The sequence below is a fragment of the Ahaetulla prasina genome, chromosome 2 (assembly GCF_028640845.1).
Source record: "Ahaetulla prasina isolate Xishuangbanna chromosome 2, ASM2864084v1, whole genome shotgun sequence".
NCBI classification, from domain to species: domain Eukaryota; kingdom Metazoa; phylum Chordata; class Lepidosauria; order Squamata; family Colubridae; genus Ahaetulla; species Ahaetulla prasina.
The window spans coordinates 23,153,164-23,174,074 of NC_080540.1; the positions used below are offsets into that span (position 1 = coordinate 23,153,164).

General features: G+C 42.7%; 1 protein-coding gene across 1 annotated transcript in view; it reads left to right on the forward strand.

Moving 5' to 3' along the window:
- Nucleotides 1-14,315, forward strand: part of LOC131192445 (sodium- and chloride-dependent creatine transporter 1-like) — a 29,725-nt gene extending 15,410 nt beyond the window's left edge. Inside the window, exons 10-14 of the mRNA XM_058171596.1 lie at nucleotides 1,222-1,359; nucleotides 2,484-2,586; nucleotides 2,753-2,853; nucleotides 9,272-9,442; nucleotides 10,446-14,315. Of these exons, the coding sequence (XP_058027579.1) occupies nucleotides 1,222-1,359; nucleotides 2,484-2,586; nucleotides 2,753-2,853; nucleotides 9,272-9,442; nucleotides 10,446-10,592 (660 nt within the window). The 3' untranslated portion in view covers nucleotides 10,593-14,315. The remainder of the gene's footprint in view (nucleotides 1-1,221; nucleotides 1,360-2,483; nucleotides 2,587-2,752; nucleotides 2,854-9,271; nucleotides 9,443-10,445) is intronic.
- Nucleotides 14,316-20,911: the final 6,596 nt, after the last annotated feature.

Below are 20,911 nucleotides of genomic sequence, written 5' to 3' on the forward strand. Positions count from 1 at the left end.
AGCATGGCTTGGTGGGTGTGGCATGGCTTGGTGGGCGTGGCAGGGGAAGGATACTATAAAATCTCCATTCCGTCCCCAATCCAGGGGAAAGTTACTGCAAAATCCACATTTCCTCCCAATCAGCTGAGACTCGGGAGGCAGAGAATAGATGGGGGCGGGACCAGTCAGAATTTTTACTATCGGTTCTCCGAACTACTCAAAATTTCCACTACTGGTTCTCCAGAACTGGTCAGAACCTGCTGAAACCCACCTCTGGTTGGACATGCCTGTTGTAGCAGCAGTATCTGCAGAACTGATTGGATAAAGTGTTTCTCATTACGAGAGGATCAGGAATACTCTTGCTGCTATCCACCATTATAAAAGGATAGGGACAACAAGGTAGTTAAAATCTTGACCTAAGTGACCAGGAGTGAGGAAGAAAAGCATTGAGGCTCTCTTTAAGACCTTCTCCTTCAAGATAATTGTACTCCTTCATGCCACAACATCCAGTTTCCTCTTGAGATCAAACATCTCCCCTACCAGGCTTCTTCTGCATCTACATTGTTGTCATACATTTGGCTGGGCTAATTAGGCTACTGCTGGGCCTGCTCAAAGGGCTCTGTAAGAAATGATCGTTCACGCTACTCATAATATTTCTGGCCAGCTGCCATCCTGTCGCCTAAGAACCAAAGTACATTGTGTTAGATGTAAGTGAATTTAGATCTGCATTTTGTTTTTGTTTTTCTTTTAATCTAGCAGTTTGGGGAGACGTGGTGAGAATGTGCAACAGTCATGCATTTAATGTATCATCCAAAATGATGCCATATTAGATCTGAAGTTCCATAATTGACCTCCATTATGGTCCAAAAGGATGCCAGCAAAGGAATTATGGGAGTCGTGTCTGACAAAACTAGAGAGGAGAGACTGGGTCAGATGTTATAAGCACAGGGCAGTGGGAGGCTACCCAGAACAGGTCAGGGTGTCTGAAGAAGGGTCAAGGTAAACCTGATCAGATGTGGAATACACAAACAGATGTTGGGCTACAGTGGCATAGTCATGGTCCCCAACTTGACTACTTTTTAATCTCTCCACTAGTGAAAGTCTCTGCTGGGAGACCCCACGCCCTGTGCCAAGGTGTTTTCAGCCCAGCAGTCCTGAGTCTCCCACATCCTCTGAATTAAACAGTGTGCAGCATTAATCACCCATTCTCTGTTCCCTCCCCGCTTGCTTGCTTCTTGCCAGTTTGTGGGCGTAGAAGGCTTCATCACCGGTATCCTAGACCTGTTTCCACAGCCAGCAGCAACCTCACCCCGCAGGGAGATCACAGCCGCCATCTGCTGCCTTGTCTGCTGTGTCATTGATCTCTCCATGGTGACTCAGGTGAGTTGAAGGCTGGAAGAAAGACGATCCTTTTTGTAAAATGGATTCCACCTAGGGGGAGCTTTTAATTGTAAGCTGCTTAAGTCTCTCTGATTTGGCAGCCTTATGAATCTATTATGGTCATGAACATCTGGTTCCAACGCTAAACGCAACCACATAAATAACTATTCCAGTCATCCAGGCAAAAACAGCCTTACTTGTCTTCTTCTGCAAAACCTGTTAAATGTCTGACAATCACTCCAGGTCACTTTTAAAGAGCAGTTCAGAAAATTCCAAATAAATACCATGTTTTCCCAAAAACAAGACCCATTCTTATTTTCTTTTGGGCCCCAAAATAAGCATCAAGTCTTACCCACTTTCCTTAGGACCACCGCAGCTAGGCCTCCCATGCCCTGGCACCTGTTGTGGTTCTGCCCAACTTCTGTGTCTGCTCGCCATGTGGCTTGTCATGCCGGTGCCGCTGCTCATGGCAGGAGGCTCCATGGTGTCTTGTGCTGTTGAGCGCATGAGCGGCGGCAGTGGCATCCGGCCGTGAGCAACTGCAGAAGTCAGGTAGCAGTGTGACAGGTGTTGGGGGCATGAGAGGTCTAGCTACAGCAGTCCTAAGGTAAACTGGGGCAGCTCCATCCCTCCCATCCCCACCCTAGTTTGATTTTTACACATGTGCCTCACCCCACCTTGTATAACCAGAATGTGGGCGAGGTGTAACTAGGGCTTATTTTTGGGGTAGGGCTTAAATTAGGCACAGGCATGAAAATCGGACTAGGGCTTGTTTTCGGGGTAGGTCATATTTTCGGGGAAACACGGTACATGAATGATTAGTGGGGTCTCTGTGAATCAATCAAAGTGTTCGGTTTGCAAAAAAAAACCCAACTTTTCTTTCTTTTGAGAACAGGGCGTTGGAATTTCATTTTAACATGTGCATTGTGTATATAGGAAATGACAATAAAGATTATCTTAATCTTAAAAGAGCGAGGCAGAGAAGCTGGATAGAGCTCTGGGGATGGGCTGTTCACACAGGCTCCTACATTTTCTCATTTCCACCGCCAGCACCATACACCAATAAACAATATTGCTCCGCATGACTTCCTTAATTGGCTCTCTCCTGTGTTCTGTGCCTGTAGAGCGGGATGTACGTCTTTCAGCTCTTCGACAACTATTCTGCAAGTGGAATCACATTGCTTTGGCAAGCCTTTTGGGAGTGTGTGGTGGTTGCCTGGGTTTATGGTAAGTGGAAAGAGGGAGGGAGAGTGAAAGAAAAGTCAGGATTTACTTGCTATTCCCCACCTTCTTCTCAAGCCCCATTTTGCCCTCCATGCTTTGAGAGGGCGAGAACCTGGACCAGGTGGGAGGAAAACAGTTTGTCTTCAACTTCCGTTTCTCTTCTTTGCAGGAGCTGACCGCTTCATGGATGACATCGCCCGGATGATTGGCTACCGGCCTCTGCCCTACATGAAGTGGTGCTGGTTATTCATTACTCCTGTGGTGTGTGTGGTAAGTCTTGTGGGGGAGTGGGGGAGGTAGGGGATGGGTGCAAAATCAGAAAAAGGTAAAAGGAGAATATTTGACTCAGCCTTCCATCCTTCCAAGGTGGGTAAAATGAGGACCCAGGTTGTTAATAATAATAATATTTTTATTTATAGACCGCCCTTCTCCCGAAGGACTCAGGGCGGTGTACAGCCACAAGTAAAATACAGAAAGAAAACAACAATACAAAACTAAAAACACCCTTAAAAAACCTATTTAATTTGGCTACTTATAGATAAAAAATAATCCCACTAAAATTTACTAAAAAATTTTAAAATCCATAAATCAATTTAATAATATAAAATTTAAGCGAGTCCAGCAAGACGAAATAAGTAGGTTTTGAGTTCGCGGCGGAAGGTCCTAAGGTCAGGTATTTGTCTGAGTCCAGGGGGAAGCTCGTTCCATAGGGTAGGAGCCCCCCACAGAGAAGGCCCTCCCCCTGGGGGCCGCCAGCCGACATTGCTTGGCTGACGGCACCTGAGGAGCCCCTCTCTGTGAGAGCACACCGGTCGTTGGGAGATAGGTTGTTGGGGGCAATAGGCTGACTCTGTAAACCACTTAGAGCAGGGGTCTCCAACCTTGGTCCCTTTAAGACTTGTGGACTTCAACTCCCAGAGTCCCTCAGCCAACAAAGCTGGCTGAGGAACTCTGGGAGTTGAAGTCCACAAGTCTTAAAGGGACCAAGGTTGGAGACCCCTGGCTTAGAGAGGGTGTAAAGCACTGTGAAGCGGTATGTAAGTCTAAGGGCTATTGCTATTGCTAGATCGGGGTTGACATGAGGGATCCTTGGTGCTCTCTGAGCTTCCTTGTTTTCTTGCAGAAGTTTCATTACCCAAACTAGGTAACATCATCAGTGCTAGGCATACAGATAGACTTAACCATAATTTCCATTGGGAAAGTGTGACCATCCAAGACCAAACCAAGTCCAAAAATGCCAGGAAATTTCTTGAAGCCTGGCACTCTGACAATTCAGTCATCAATAGACGCATAGACATCAACACTGGTGGTATTCAGGCAGTTTGGACTGGTTCGCCCACCCACCCCAGCTCTATGCAAAGCTGGCTGAGGAACTCTGGGAGTTGAAGTCCACAAGTTTTAAAAGTTTGCAGACCCCTCCTCTAAGACACACACACACACCTCCCCACAGACAGGCAGGACACCAGAATATAAACAGAGCAAACCCCACTCCTCACTAGCACTGATAGTGTTACCTAGTCTGGGTAATGAAATGTCTTCAGGAAAACAACCAAAGGCAGAGAGCATCAAGGACCCCTCAAATAAAGGAGTCCCTGTATATTTTGTTCCTCAAGTCACTGCCAACTTTAACAGGCAGTGCTCATCACCATTTCAAGGCCATTGAGCCAGCACTGTCCAAAGACATTTCCGTGGTCATTTGGCCAGCATGACATCATGGAGCGCCGTTACCTTCCCACCAGTGGTGGGATTCAAGTAATTTAACAACCGGTTCTCTGCCCTAATGATTTCTTCCAACAACCAGTTTGCCAAACTGCTCAGAAAGTTAACAACCGGTTCTCCCGAAGTGGTGCGAACTGGCTGAATCCCACCACTGCTTCCCACCCAATTGGTACCTATTTATCTACTTGCATTTGCATGCTTTCGAACTGCTAGGTTGGCAGCAGTTTGGACAAAGATGGGAGATCGCCCCATCACATTGCACTCGGATTTTGAACCCAAAATCAGAAAGACCTTTCTTAAAGTTGGGCCCATTTAGGCTGGTTGTTTTCCAACAACTTTTTTTTTCCCCAGCCGGTTTTTAAAAATGAGCTTGATTAAGTGTGAAGGTTATGCGATACCTCAATCCTAGCCAGTGGCAACTTGACATTTTACTGAGCGCATTGCATTCAGAGGAAAATGCTTGCCCTTTCCTTTCCCTCCCATTCAAAGGTTACTTGTGCAATCATACAAAATAAGGATACTGGATGTTCTTGAGTTTGTTAACAAAAAAAAAGAAGAGTATTTTGTTTCTGGACTTTCGGATTGCCTCCTAGTTCAACGAATTGCTGGCACAAGGGCTTGACGCTTTGCCAGGGCTCCTTCCTATCCCCTCTGACTCTCCGAATTCTATTTGGCTGGACTGGCAGCAAAGATGAAACGCAAACATCCCCTGATATGGAGTAAGGGGATGCAAAAACAGTAAAACATTTCCTTCCACAGTAGAGCTCCCATCCAAATTCAGATGTATGTCTCTGTATTTGTGCACATAAATTGTTATTTAAAAGAAGAAAACCGTTCAAAGATAACTAAATGCAACCACATGCCTCTAGGCACATCTCTGACCTGAATTCTTTTCTGAAAACAATATAATTATCACAAGTCTGCCTTTGCTTTAATATACACGTGGTAGCTAGTGCTTATGTTAGCCATCTGTTAGGACAAAACCCCGATGATTTCGGAAAATTTGGTTTCCTTCTGCACTAGATTTGAACTGATCATGCCCAGTGCTGTTTCTAGACTGCTAGCCCCTGGGACAACTCTGTTGCTCTTACTGATTTATTCTGATTTAAATAGCTGCCACTCACCAAACGACCAGGCAGCTATCAGATTAAAAAAAATATATTAAGAAATGCATCAGTCATAAGAAGAATTGCATAGAAGAATATTCAGTTCTGGGATTCACATAACACAGACTAACATATTCTAGCAGTAACATCATGTAACATCCTAGCCAGGGGACAGCCAGATCTCCAGGAGTTTTTTAAAAAGTGTTGAGGGCATCTGAATTGGGAAAGGATGCTCCTGCTACAAATTGTACCGTGTTTTCCCCAAAATAAGACCTAACCGGAAAATAAGACACAATGTATCCTTTGGACCAAAAATTAATATAAGACCCGGTCTTATTATGGGGGAAATACAGTACTAAATGCCTCCGTCTGCTGACGATCTTAACTGGGGTTTATTTTGGGGGTAGGGCTTATATTACAAGCATCCTGAAAAATCATGCTAGGTCTTATTTTCTGGTTGGGTCTTATTTTCGGGGAAACAGGGTATATAGAATTCCAACTGGCATACTGGTACTTCTGGTTATGTTTTTTTGCTTTGCTTTTCTCTAGATGTGCCAATCGCATTGTGTTTGAATTACACTCATAGCTATGATACAACCGTGTGAGCAGGGAAGGGGCAATTCCCCCCAAACTGACCATTGTTAAAAAGATCCTTTTAATTGCTTTTTTAAAACAACTCCGTACTGATTTCAGAGTCTGGATCAATATAAGAGGTCTTTTTTTATATATAACATAGCAAGCAACCTTTGGATAGCAAATCCCTCCCTTTTTTTTTTTTTAGGGGGGGAGGAGACCCTGGATATATTTATTAATTTATTTATTTGATCTGAGCATTTGAGAATCTTTGAGAAGTCCACATGCCTTTTTTTAATATATATATATATGTAGATCTTTGGTTATTCGGGTTTTCTCCCGCGTAAAATTGGAAGTGTCTTGGTGACGTTTCGACGAAGTCTCATTCGTCATCTTCAGGCTTCAGCTTCGTGCTTCTGGGAGCAATGTGTGACTACAGCTGCAGTCACACATTGCTCCCAGAAGCACGAAGCTGAAGCCTGAAGATGACGAATGAGACTTCGTCGAAACGTCGCCAAGACACTTCCAATTTTACGCGGGAGAAAACCCGAATAACCAAAGATCTACATACAAACACCCGCGAAAGCCTCAGAAAACATATATATATATATTCAATGAGCTCAGTGTTTCCTGTCCCCTTTTTAGCAACGCTTTTTAAAGGATCCTGAAAGCTGGGGTAGAAAAAATGGAGAGCCACAAACTTCGGAGGTGATCGACTCTTAAGTGATAAAATGATGCCCTGCAGTCTGTGGTGGCCAGAGAATCTGAAACTTAAGGACATTTATTTTATTTATTTATTTATTTTTGTCACAACATCATATAAAAAGGATTATATAGTATATAAACATATATATGAATAAATATTAGGAGGTATAAGCATCTATATATATATATATATAGGAAGAAGAAAAGAAAAACAATAGGACAGGAACGGTAGGCACGTTTGTGCGCTTATGCACGCCCCTTATGGTCCTCTTAGGAATGGGGTGAGGTCAATAGTAGGAAGTTTTTGGTTAAAGCTTTTAGGATTATGGGAAGAGACCACAGAGTCAGGTAAAGTATTCCAAGCACTGATGATTCCGTTACAGAAGTCATATTTTCTGAAATCTAGATTAAAGCGGTTAACATTAAGTTTAAATCTGTTGGTTGCTCTTGTATTGTTGCAATTAAAGCTGAAGTAGGCTTGATATGGGCAAATTTACAAAGAGGATTAATTCAAAATGATGCCCCACTTCTGCTTTTGCATTAAGTCAACCACAGGGGCATATTCAGTTCTATTTTTTTTAAAAAAGATAACCCTGTTATTAGTTTTCTTTGTCAACTATCCTCAACGTGGTGCCCTTCAGGTGTGCCTGGTTATCCACTATGCTGGCTAGCCAGAGTTAGCGCTTGAGTTGAGAAAAGTTGCTGTAAAAGCTTGTTCTGCATTACAGCAAACCAACAAAGGAAGAAAAAAAACTCCAATCCATCCTATTTTTAGCTATAACTTCCCCCTGCTTGTTTTAAAATAACTTGGATATCTGTGTCATATCCAGTAGCAATTACACTTTTGTGAACTCTTGTGGGAATTGACCTGTTTTGGAATTCCCAGAGCAATGTGTTCATTGAAACATATGTTGCCTTTGGATGGTGCGATGCCCTGAATTTTGCTGTACTCATAGTTCTTGCTTACAGAATGGACCAAAACGCTTTGAGAAATGCACATCTTGGGATAAAATATATTTAGAAGCCCATTATGCTCAGGGATGCACAGTATAATTTTGGAGAATGTTGCATTTAAAAACAGGCACTTGAACACAATTCTCCATAGAAAAGTTTGAATGCATTTTTACATGTGGAGAAGTGGGAAAGACATAAGAATGTCTGATTGACTGGCTGGCTGGCTGGCTGGCTGGCTGACCCACTCACTCACTCACTCAGTGACTGGCTGACTGACTAACTGCACGCATGCTAAAATGGCACGAGGTTATTCCTACATATTAACTGGTCAATTTTCCCATTGCCTACATTTTTCACTGGTACTATGGTGACACATTCTCTACTCTTCTCTAACGTTCCTTTTTACCTAGGAATGTATTCTAGAATCTACTCCGGGGATGGGCAACCTGGGGTCATTCAGCCCCCCCCCCAAACAGTTGTTTGAGCCCCAGAGCCTTTTCTGTTGCTAACAATTGGTGGCGTGCTTTCCAGACATTTTGAAATTAGAATCAGCTAAAAAAATAAATAAAGTAAAACCTAAAAATAGATGGTGGTTGGCAGGCTTCGTAGCAAGCTCATCTCCTCTACCTCTGTCCATTTATCTTGCCGAAAGCTTGGCGATCAGAAAGGTTGGCAGTTCGAATCCTTAGTATATGTCTCCTGCATGAGCAGAGGGTTGGACTGGATGACCTCCAAGGTATCTTCCAACTCTATTACTGTTAAACTGCTACTTGCACCCACTTCAAAAGATGTGGCACAACTGACAGTACTATGTTGGTGCAAATGCATAATATTCCTCTTTTTGTGAATCTGAAAATGTTCCCATTTCAATAAACACAGGAATTGCCTTGCTTTCCTGGAAGAAGAAGAAAAAAGATTTTTCTTTCTCCACTTGACCTCAACCTCAAGGAAGATAAATCAAAATGAATAGCCAAATACTTCAAACAGTATTACAATCGAATGCATGGAGAAGAAAGTATGCATTGTAAATTATGATATTCTGTTGTGTGGCTGATGAAGATAGGCACAAAGTGTGTAACACAGAGGCAGTGTATTCAACCAAATCTTTATTACGTTCATAGACCAGCATAGAGGCAACACATTAAAAACAATCTAACGGCATATTAATAAAGGGTAAGAAATATTTTAAGCAAAAAAAAAAAGTGACTTCAAAGCACCTAACATTTTCAGATGCAATTCCTAGGAGCAGGGGGAAAAATTGCATCTAATATTTATTGAGGTCAGAACTACTTGGCTGGCACCTCAGATGTCAGAAATTATTTCTTTCTGTGACTGGAATCATTTTTCAACTTTTTACAAGATGTCTGCTTCAAAACACATTGATTAAAAGAGCAATTTAAAAAAAAACATAAAAAGCAATTTGTCTAAAAGTGCAGAATGGGATGAAGTGTAAAAGTGGACAAAATGTCAAAAGTTGAAGGAGGGTTCAGTTTGCAAACAGATAACTCATTCATTAAGACTGCAAATCTTGGAAGGAAGACAGTTTGAAATTACTTTGATCTTCACTTTGGTCTCTCCTCTTTCCCTCCCTGTCTCCCTCCCTCCCCTTCTTTTCCTCTGTTCCTAATCAGGGCATCTTCCTGTTCCACGTGGTAAACTATCAGCCACTGACTTACAACAAGACCTATGTCTACCCTTGGTGGGGGGAGGCTATTGGCTGGATGCTGGCCCTTGCCTCCATGCTTTGCATCCCCTGCACTGTCGCTTACAAACTTCTGCGAAGCAAGGGCACCTTCCAACAGGTGAGTGTCAATAGCTCATCTCTACCTGCAGCCCAGTGAATATTCTTGCTTGTTAGGCTTGTCTCTTTGGAACACCTGGAACTCTGCACAGTGTAAGAACATACTATTGTGAGGCTAGGCCAGGTTGATGATGGTTTGGCTCCTCCTTGTTCAAATATAGTTTATATTTCCTTCTCATGGCATGATGGGGTCAGTAACATTGGAGATGTTTTTCCAGACACGGAACTGTGCTAGTCCTTGGAAAGGCTTGGCTAAAACTTTGACAATGTGCCCACGAACAAGACCTGCCATCTCATTTATCAGTTAAGGTGTTTGCCTGTGTATAATCTGCTGGTCTATTAAGTATAGCCACAAACAAATTCTAGGGTGGTTAGCCAGAGAAAGAGAGGCTCTTCCAGAGTTCATAGCAGGAAGTTGCAATTATGCAAAGCCAAAAAGTAAGGGGCAAGGGGCAAGAAGATTACACCACTGGTAGATTCAAGGAGATACATCAGGAATTCTATCCAGAACTTTCAGAGCAATCCAGGTTTATCCTGCCTGTTAAACTTTTCGTTTAGTTCTCATTTTGCACTTAGTTGTGGCTTTTGAACAGTTGTAAAAGAGGCCTTTGAGTTTCAGGGACAATAATTAGTTGACTGATTGATTTGTGCCCTTAAGGAATATCAGACCGTTCTTCAAAAGATCTTTCGGGGCAACAGCATCAAAGAAAAATAAAAAGAACTTTTGAGCAATGCTGGTTGACTGATGTTGGATGGTTTAAATATGTCTGTGTGACTTTAATTAAAGGCCTTCATTCCAAGAGAGAGAGGGGGGGCTTTATACTTTAAACACCCTATTTTTATGGTATAAACGAGTATTGGATAGAAAACTCTCTTTCCAATCCCCAACAGGGCTAATTCGAGCCAGATATGACTATTACAGGTGAATAAATAAAAAGTGAACAAATTGAGGTGCTGCCTTGAGTTGATCATTGACGCCACTGCCTCATTCATTTCTCCCCCAGCGCTGGCAATTGCTGACCACCCCTGTCTGGGGCCACCACCACCTGGAATACATGACACCCGAAGCAGAGGCAAAGTTGCTGCCACCACCAGACAGTCTTGCTGCTGCCCCGCCAGAGAAGGCTACGCTTTTTGAGACTGTGATTTAATGTCTCTTGCCCTCTCCCAGTAGGAATAACACAAGACCCTTCCCCCCCCCACCCAAGGTCAAGCGGAGAGGGAAGAGGCCAGGGGAGGATGGGCATAATGGGGGAGGGGGAGGGCAGAAAGTCCCTTGCAAATTAGAAGACCTTTGCCCTGTTTCGCTTTTGGTTGCATTGTGCTCCCTACAGCTCGTCAGCTCTGCCATCTTTGGTGAGACTCTTGCGATTAACGAAAAAGCTATGAATTGGATTTGGTCAATCTTGACCGGTAGAAGCGCTGATGCAAGCCATGAAAAGAACCCACTTAGGGTCCCAAAATTGTTTGAGGTTTCACTTCATCCTATTCTTCCAGTATTAGCTTTCAAACCTCAGGTGAGGGCCTTCGTTCCTTATCACAGAATCATAGGGTGGGAAGGGATTCTCTTCCAAAATCCCGGGGCAGGAATCTTTATGCTCTCCCAAGACCAATAACTGTCCAGTCTTTGCTTGAAAACCTCCATTAACAGAGCCTTCCATAACTCCGGAGTTGCTTAGTGCTTCCCACTATCACAAAAGCTTCAGTGGTTCAATTTCCCAATTCACCCAATGCTTTCCTAGTTTCCTGGACTCAATTTTTGCATGGAGGGGGGAAAAACCCAAACCTTCAGCCAGCTGTAGAGCCGATGTAACCGTAGCTGATTAACAGGCTAATCCTGCTCATTGTGTTGCAATTCTTTCCCCTAATTCCCCTTTCTCCAAAAGAAACAGAAAAAGACCAAATGCTTTCCACTAATCTGTAGCCTCTTTTTCCTCGTGGATTATTTCCCCCGTCTCTCACTCCTATATCTCTGGTCCAGTTTCAGTTACACTGAATGTACCACATTTTCATATTGTTTTCTGGAGTGGGAGAGGGGGAACCCTTCTGCCACTTAGATCTGTCTGTCTCTGCTGCCTTCAGGGTTTCCCCTCTGCCATTTGGAAGGGTGGTCTTGATCAAGGGCGCTGCAAGTGGGCATCAGGCTTCCTAATGCCACTTGTAATATCTGAAATCTTCCTCTAAAGAGGAGAAAGAAATCTATCTGCATGGATAATATCTGGGCCCTAAGGAGACTAAAGGGGATCTGAAAAAATTCTTAAATAACTTGATTGCTGGTTACATCTCTCCATTTACAGGAATTTTAAAAGGAGAAACAGTTGGCATGCAAAACTCCTTGCTAAAGGAGGCATCTATTTCTGTTTGAATTCCTATAGTTTTATCATCCACCTAGCAGGCAGAAATTCAACAAGGCAAATTCTACATTAAGGCTTATTTATGAGAAATTATACCAAAATAACAAGCTGGAATCTCGTGTCTCCTCGATGTGAATGCATTATGACCATGAAAATCCTTCTAATGGCAACTAACTAGAATCCTAATTGCTCGTATTGTGAAAAATTATCCTTTTTGAATTTCTGCCTCTAACAAAGACATTAAAGACTTTTAAGAAACAAAAAATACAGCAAGCAAGCAAACCTGCTTGGCTAGTCATCCTTCTCATACACGATAGATAAAGCCATGCTCTGCATTACTCCAATGTATGTATTTGTAATATATGAATGTTTGTGCCAAATTGGGCTGAGCTCTCATTTCCTGCCACATATCAAGCTGTAACCCACCCCTGCAATCCTCCTAAGCCTCATTCTTGGCTCCCTATTTCTGTTTTCTTTTCTTTTCTTTTCTTTTTTGGCAATTACATATGCAAAGTGATACTGATCTGACTTCCAACGATAAATACAAGAGATTTTCTCTACTGCGCTCATGGCATCTTTGTTAAACTGGCACTCACCCACCTACCCTTTCTCGCCTGTACTGTCTTTTATTCAACCAGGTGAACCAACAGCCCTCTTTTGATCTGCATCATTTCTCACATCTGCATATTTCTCCCAGTGTCCTCCTTTTCTTTATGACACAAATTACAGGTAGACTTTTTTAAAAAAAAGTTTTTAATGTGCTCTGTCCTGCATCCCATTTTTCATCATTCCATTTTGGCAGAAAAAGAAAAAAGGTAGCCCCAAAGTCACAACAATTACTGGAGGCAACAAAGAAAATCTGCAACAAGTTCATTATGGTTTTTTGAAAACTGGGTCTGGTCCATGAAGCACACACATACCAGGATCTATCTTTTTTTTTTTTTTGGAGATAAGAGGTCAGCCTGTGAAACTGCGCCCCATCCACCGTGATGAGCCACGGTGGCACAGTGGTTAGAGTGCAGTACTGCAGGCTACTTCTGCTGACTGCCGGCTGCCTGCAATTTGGCAGATCGAATCTCACCAGGCTCAAAGTTGACTCAGCCTTCCATCCTTCCCAGGTGGGTAAAATGGGAGCCAAATTGTTGGGGGCAATAGGATGACTCTGTAAACCACTTAAGAGAGAGCTGTAAAGCACTGTAAAGTGGCATATAAGGCTAAGTGCTATTGCTACATATAAGTAATGTTGAGCAGAGGAGTCTTTATCAAGGAGTTAGGAGAAATGCCTTCTCATCCTTGTCACTTGCCTTGCCTCACTCCCACATCACTCACAAAGTCTAGCACTGCAGAACAAGAAAGGCAGTATCTGAGACTTCACTGATACTGAAGTAATGGGTGACTCACCCTGCCTGCACCTAGACAGACTGTCAAGGATCAAATGTTACTGTGAGCAGGTGAAAGTAAGTGACCTACTTAGAAATCAGCTTCGGTGCCTAGTTAGAAAGTGAGGAAGAGAATACTTGGGGCCAACGTCTAGATGCTTCTATTGAATTGTTCCTCTAGTGAATTTGGGTGGCATCAATAATTCTTATTTTTTTTTCTACAAGGGCCCTTTGAGGGAGCTGCTGAGTTTAGCTGAGGCTGGAACACGAATATATATCTGATTGGGCAAATCCAACCCGCAGAGCCAGAAATATGAAATTATGTGGCTAAGCTCAACAGCTCTGATACATAAATATTACGATTTATGTTTTTTGTTCATTAAGGTTATATCCCACCTTTTCCCAAGATGTATATGGTTTAACATAGCATGCCCTATTTTAATTATCCTTTCAAGACTTATGAGATAGGTTGAGTGAAGGCCCTAAATCTCCAAGTAAACTGGGGTTAGTCAAGGGGTGACGAATATCAACTTTGAATCTCCATCCTATTTCTCTGCACCCTTTTGTTCTCACTTGCTTCACTTAAGTCTCTTCTCCTCCATATATACTCTTATTTTCTGTTCTGTCCGATCCTGTTAAATCATCCCATGGGAATATCAACCAACATAGCTTCAGTGTTTTGGAACTCAAAAGGACTGAGCACTGGATAGAGATTCTGTCGGCCTTGTTCTTCCCAGAGCTCCCTATGAATAGGTAAGGGGAATAGCCATTCACTGCCTGTTGGCCTGGAGATGTCACTTTGGCAGAATACTGGTCATCTGTCTATGTAAAGGGCAGCCAGGCTAATTCCCAAGCCCTTCTTGGTGTGTTTGTGGGTGTGTGGGTGTGTTTGCATATACAACATTATGGGTTAATGGCACATCTTGACTTTTGAGAGCACGTTTACAGATAGTCCAATTGAGCCCAAAATTTCTGTTGCCGAGACATTTGTTAAATGAATTTTGCTCCATTTTACGACCTTTCTTGCCACACTTTTTAAGTGAATCACTGCAGTTGTTAAGTTAATAATGTGATTGTTAAGTGAATCTGGGCTCGCCCATTGATTTTGCTTGTCAGAAGTTCATAAAAGCTGATCGCACCACCTCGGGATGTTGCAGCCATTATCAATATGAGCCCGTTGCCGGCTGTCTGAATTTTGATCACGTGACCATGGGGATGCTACAATGGTCGTAAGTGTGAAAAACGGTCATGAGTTACTTTTTTCAGTGCTGTTGTAACTTCAAACGGTCTCTAAACAAACTGCTGTAAGTGGAGGACTACCTATAGATAAGGAGAATGGCCCGTTCACTGCCTGTAGGCCCGGAAATCCCCAACACTAGTCATCTGTTTATGTTGTAATGGGCAGGCAGGCTAATTCCCAAGTCCCCCTTGGTGTCTTTGTGTGAGTGTGTTCATACAAGCAACATTATGCGCTAATGGCACATCTTGAATATTGAGAGCATGTTTAACTTATTTGTCCGATTTATCTGCTGCTTCAACCTGAGCAGCTTGTAGGCAGTTGCAAATACAAAAAACAACAACAACAACAATACAACTGCAGAATTGTAAAAACAGACAACAGTGATAAAATCCAAAGTAGCTTTTATTCTGGTGGTTTCACCTCTCTAAAAGCCTTGTAGAACTACTATGTTCTTACAAGCTTGTGGAAGCCCATGAGAGTTGGGGGGACATCCTATCTTTGGGGCACCAAAGGAGGAGCTAAATATGAACATTTGCAGTCTTATCTGTGTATCTACAAGTACATCAGTAGAGTTTGGGATCAGTGGTGGGTTGCCACCGGTTCGGACCGGCTCTATAGAACCGGTAGTAAAACCGGCGGGAGGCTCCGCCCACTGACCCGAACGTCATCAAAAGCGATCTGCGCATGCACAGAAGAGCGCACACGTACGCAAGTGGAGCAAGCACGCATGCACGGGCACAATGTGAACCGGTAGTAAAGGTAAGTAGAACCCACCCCTGTTTGGGATGCAAAAAGAAGTCCTCCCACTATCTGTTAAGCCCAGGGGCCATTATAGCTTTCATCTACCTCTGCTTTCAAAAGCTACAAGTATTCCTTGATTTATGACCACAATGGAGACAAGAATTTTCATTGCTAAGCAAGACCAGTTAAATGGGCCACACTCAATTTTGTGACCTTTTGTTTTTGGCCAAGGTTATGAAGTGAATCATTACAGTTGTGAATCAGTGAATCAGTCATTAAGCAAATCAGCTTCTTCCATTGTAGGCAACCAAAATACAGGTAGTCCTCAATTTCCAACAGTTCGTTTGGTGAATGTTATAAATGGTACAAAAAAAGGGGAATTATCACCATTTTTCACACCACCTTTGCAGCATCCCCATGGTCACATGATCAAAATTAAGATAGTTTGGCAATTGACTCATATTTATGACCACTGCAGTGACCTGGGGTCACGGAAGCATTTTTTGTGACTTTCTGACCAGCAACGTCAATGGGGAAGGCAGATTCATTTCACAGTCATGTTACAAACCTAACAACTGCAGTGGTTCACTTACAATCGGGGCAAGGAAGGTTGTAAAAGGGCAAAATTCACTTAGCAACAGAAATTGTGGGCTCAATTGTCATAAGTCAAGGACTGTCTGTTAACATGTTCTCAATATTCAAGCTGTGCCATTATCCCATAATGTTACATATACAAACACACACACGAAAACACACCAAGAGGGACTTGGGAATTATTAGCCTTGCTGCCCTTTACCTAGACCAATGACTATTTGTATTGCAACTTCATAAACACATCCCGGTTGCGAAGCATCTGAATTTCGATCAATGTGACTGTGGGGATGCGACAAGGTAGTGGTGAAATCCAATTTTTTTTACTACCGGTTCTGTGGGTGTGGTTGGCTTGGTGGGCGTGGCAGAAGGATACTGCAAAATCTCCATTCCCATCCCACTCCAAGGGAAGGATATTTCAAAATCTCCATTCCCACCCCACTCTGGGACCAACCAGAGGTGATATTTGCCAGTTCTCAAAATTTCTGCTACCGGTTCTCCAGAATCTGTCAGAACCTGCTGGATTTCACCCCTGCTACGAGGGTTGTATATGCAAGGACAGGTTGTAAGTCACTTTGTTCTGTGTCACTGTCACTTTGGGTGCTGTATGAATGGTTATAAGTCAAGGACTCCCTGTAGCTGCAAGAGAAATTCTAAGCCTTCTAATTCTGCTCCAGCACTCTGTTCTAGTTGCATGTGAAAATTGGTGACTAGGTCCTGCACAAGTCATATTGAGGGGATGAAGGAAGAACAAAGCATTTGCCTGCAAGTAGGGAGCTCCCCCCCCCTACACACAGTGGCTTTGATCAGTGGCTTTGATCAGTTAGAAATCAGATCATGGAGAGTTCCAGCTTCCATGGAAGCGTTTGCTTACAGCAAAAGGAAAATATGCTGAGATGACAGGACATAAATATTTTATTAGGCGAATGGTATATAGTTTTTTTTACCAGTTGCCTGGATTAGCAATTACACCAGGGTTAGAAATGTGTGTGTTTGTGTGTACCGATATTGAAATAAAACCCGAAAATAGAATAGAATAGAATAGAATTTTTATTGGCCAAGTGTGAGTGTACGAATGTCAGAAATAGTGGGTGCTCTTAGTGGGTGGCTAAAAGCAAGTGATCTCTTTAGGGAGGGATCCCCAATATCTGATTTCTCAGGCAATTCAACAAAGAATAACAGCCACCCATTCTAACCGCATGGCTCTCACAGACCGTGAGCACAAGATGGCAGCAGAAGCCCTCATTTTCAACTCGTAAGCTATTACTCCTACAGAAACTTTCCTCCTTTGGTGCTCTCCAGATGGATGGGTACTAAGCCCTTCGGGAGAAGGGCGGTATAAAAATCTAAATAATAAATAAAAAATTATTCCTGCAACTCCCAATAAGCCCGAAGGCTGAGAATTTAAGGAATTACAGTCTCATCCTATCTGGAGCGCAGTCAGGCTAGGAATGATGGTTGCAGAAACTCAGTCTTCCGCACCCATCAAAGTGAATAGCATCTCCTAGCAGTATTTCTCGGAAAACCTCATGCTAATGGAAAACAGCCTTAAAGACAGGTAACAGTTGTTATCTATCGGTGTCTCGTGATTTTAAGAAAATTAAAGTTTGTTCTCTTCTTAACAACAACAGCAAAACAACAACAAATCAATGATAGGTATAATTCAGGGCAGCACTTTGGAGCAGGGGTGGACAATTATGGCCCCTTTATGACCTGTGGACTTCACATCCCAGAATTCCTGAGCCAGCCATGCTGCAGCCAAGGCAGCAGTTCAAAACTGAACCAGGCGATACCAGGAAGAAAAATAATTGTAATTTACATCAATATAGCTATTCCCCATCTACTTAATAATAGCCTTATTTGGCAGAGACTTTTGGAGAGGTAGTGAGGATTGCACCAAAAACATGGCAATGGAGGGGGCTTGGATTCCCAGATTGCACCTAGCATAAGGCACCCTAGATATTTTCAACATTTTAGATAATTATGATGTCTTTCCTCTATAGCAGGAATGGGCAATCCCCAAGTTTTGGGTGTACCACAGTAAATTCTGTGGCTAGCCTGGCGACTCCCTAGTGGCTGAATACAGCTGTATCTGCAGCTATTTCTTTGCTGGCTTCCACACTTGGCTGAAATACCATCCATAAGGGGAATTCTCTGCCTTCTCTTGCATTTTTTTGCCATTTTACAGCCAAGCTCTCAACAAGGTTTCTACCCCACTAACCACAATGTCTTTACAGCCGCCTTACATAATGCAACAGCTCTGTTTGCCAAGCAGAACAAATAAGCACGCAAAGCACATCGGTCAGGTTTATTGCTGTCTTACTTGGTTGTATTCACTTTGGCTGAGGAGGGACAGCAGGATGGTGGTACGTTAACGATGTGGGAGGGGATCTAAATAATTCTGCATTGACTTGTCATGGCAAAAGGCAAGACCGAATTGCAAAAATGCAGCTCCCTTTAACTCGGCCTTCCTCGACTGATTCTCCCTTTGGATGCACTGGACCGCAGCTCCCATCAGCCCAGATATCAAATGCACAAGGCGCATGTTTGTGATGTGGGGTATGCCACAGTTTATAATCCAACACAAAGGAAAGAATATTGAGCTCATCAGGCTGGAGTAAAAAAGGTGTGAGAGACTAAAACCTGCTGAAGGAAAAACGTTGATGAAAGCAGGCACTTGGCACAACCCTTTGCAGCCCTAATAGTCTTATGCTTCTTGCAGTTACTGCCATTCCAGTTAGTAAGGGAAAGCAACTAAGAGTAGATGAGGCAATGGGGATATAATTAATGTTCCAACAATTTGAAGATAGTAGGATAGAACTACAAAGCCAACAATTTGTCCGTGTATGTTGAAGAGATCAAACTTCCCAGTATGGACAGCGGTCTATGACAATTCTCCGCAGCCAACTCGCCATGGCCAACTTGCCACAGCTAACTGCTGCAGAACAAGAATTACCAAAGAAATCATGGAATAGAATCATTTAAAGAAAGGATGCAAAAGGAGGGACAGAATGAAATGTGAATGGTAAAAATTATTTTTTTAATTTTTTAAAAAAATAATTAAATATTAAATTGTCCCGCAGCGAGTTGCCCACAGAAAATTGACCGTGGCAAGTTGTCCTGCAGTGAGGTGACTGTGGTGAGTTGGCCATGGCAAATTGGCTGTGGTGAGTTGGCTGCAGCAAGTTGACCCATTCGGACCACAACCTTCCCCAACCAACAGAGCCATTGAACAGCCTAGTTAGATATAATTACAGGAATTACAGTGAAGCATACTTGGAAGGCAGATCAGTGGAGTCCCTTAAGCATGGGTAGTCCTCAACTTACCATCAAAACTGAGCCCAAAATTCTGTTTGTTAAGTGAGACATTTGTTAAGTGAGTTTTGTTCCATTTTACAACTTTTCTTGCCACAGTTGTTAAGTGAATCACTGCAGTTGATAAGTTAGTAACCCAGTTGTTAAATGAACCGGGTTTCCTTGTTGACTTTGCTTGGGAGAAGGTCACAAAAGGTGATCACACGACCTCGGGACACAGCAACAGTCCTAAGTACAGTATGAACCAGTTTGCCAAGTATCTGAATTTTGATCACATGATCATGGGGATGCTGCAAAGATTGTATCTTAAAAACGATCACAAGTCACATTTTTCAGTACTATTGTATCTTTGAAAAGTCACTAAATTAACTATGGTAACTTAAGGACAACGTGTACTAGTATTTCTAATTCTTGCAAGAGACACTGTTCTTCCTGATCCCCTGAATTCTCATTGATACAATCTTACAACCTCTGTCCACATGCAGCAAACAATCCAAACAGAAACAATATAAACATCTTTTTCTCCAGGTTTAAATAAACCCAGTCCCTAATCCAGTAAGCCTTTGAAAAACCATTTACAGCTTTACCATTTTAAATGCCTTAGCAAGTTAATGGCTAAATGTATAATTATATTCAAATATGCACAGCCATTATATTGTATGTTAATAATAGTTAACATTTGCATAAGTATTGAAAGCATTTCAATTGCTTATTTTCTAATCTTTATAGTAGCCATATCAGATATACATCCTCCTCTTCCTGGCATTTTAAGGGCACTAAGTGGGTTTATATTAATGTCAGAGATTAATTTTGAAACAAAAACCAGACCACCTAATCCTTCCTTAAGTATGAAGCCAGCTGAGTGATCCTGAGCCAGTCACTCTCTCTCAACCCTAGGAAGAAAGCAAAGGCAAACCACTTCTGAAAAACCTTATCAAGAAGATGGCAGGGACTAGTCCATGCTGTTGGCAGGAATGAAAAACTGACTCAAACTGACACACACAATTGTAAGACATAGTTTCCAATCTCTCAAAGAACAAAATGGACATCTCAACACCCTTCTTTCCCATCATACTTAATGCCCTTAATGCAGTTACAAGTTTTGGAAAAGAGGACTTGCATTTTTCTTCTTCTTACTTGTTTGATTTATACCGTTGCTCAATTTGCAACCATGACTGTGGGTGACTTATAATTTAAAGAAAACATGAAAATGGGGGATTAAAAATGCAATGTGATCTAGAAAAACAATGACAAGATAGCAGAGTAACAGAAGTAATAACAGAATGAACTTAAGCCAACACATAGCTGATTGAAGGGTCTTGGCTTCTAGACAGTGGTGAAATTCAATTTTCTTTACTACCGGTTCTGTGGGAGGGGTGTGGCTTGGTGGGCGTGGCTTGGTGGGCATGGCAGGGTAAGGATACTGCAAAATCTCCATTCCCACCCCACACCAGGGGAAGGTTATTGCAAAATCTCCATTTCCACTCCATTCCTGGGGAAAGGATATTGCAAAATCTCCATTCCCACCCCATTCTGGGGCCAGCTAGAGGTAGTATTTGCCGGTTCTCCAGAACCTGCTGGATTTCACCCCTGCTTCTAGATGGGCTGACTTCAAGATTGGCTCAATGGGAAAGCATCAGGTTTTGAGGCTCTTGAGGAAAGACAGAAGAGTTGGGGTTATCTGAATCTTGGGGGTGGAGGGAGATGCAGGAGCCGGGGCGGGGATGATGTTCCCGAGAACAAGCACTGCCACAGAGAAGGCATAGCTGCTTGGACTCACCAGGTGGCACGCTTTTGTGGAACAGACCTGAAGCATGCCAGATCTCACTGACAGAGCAAAGACAACTGGA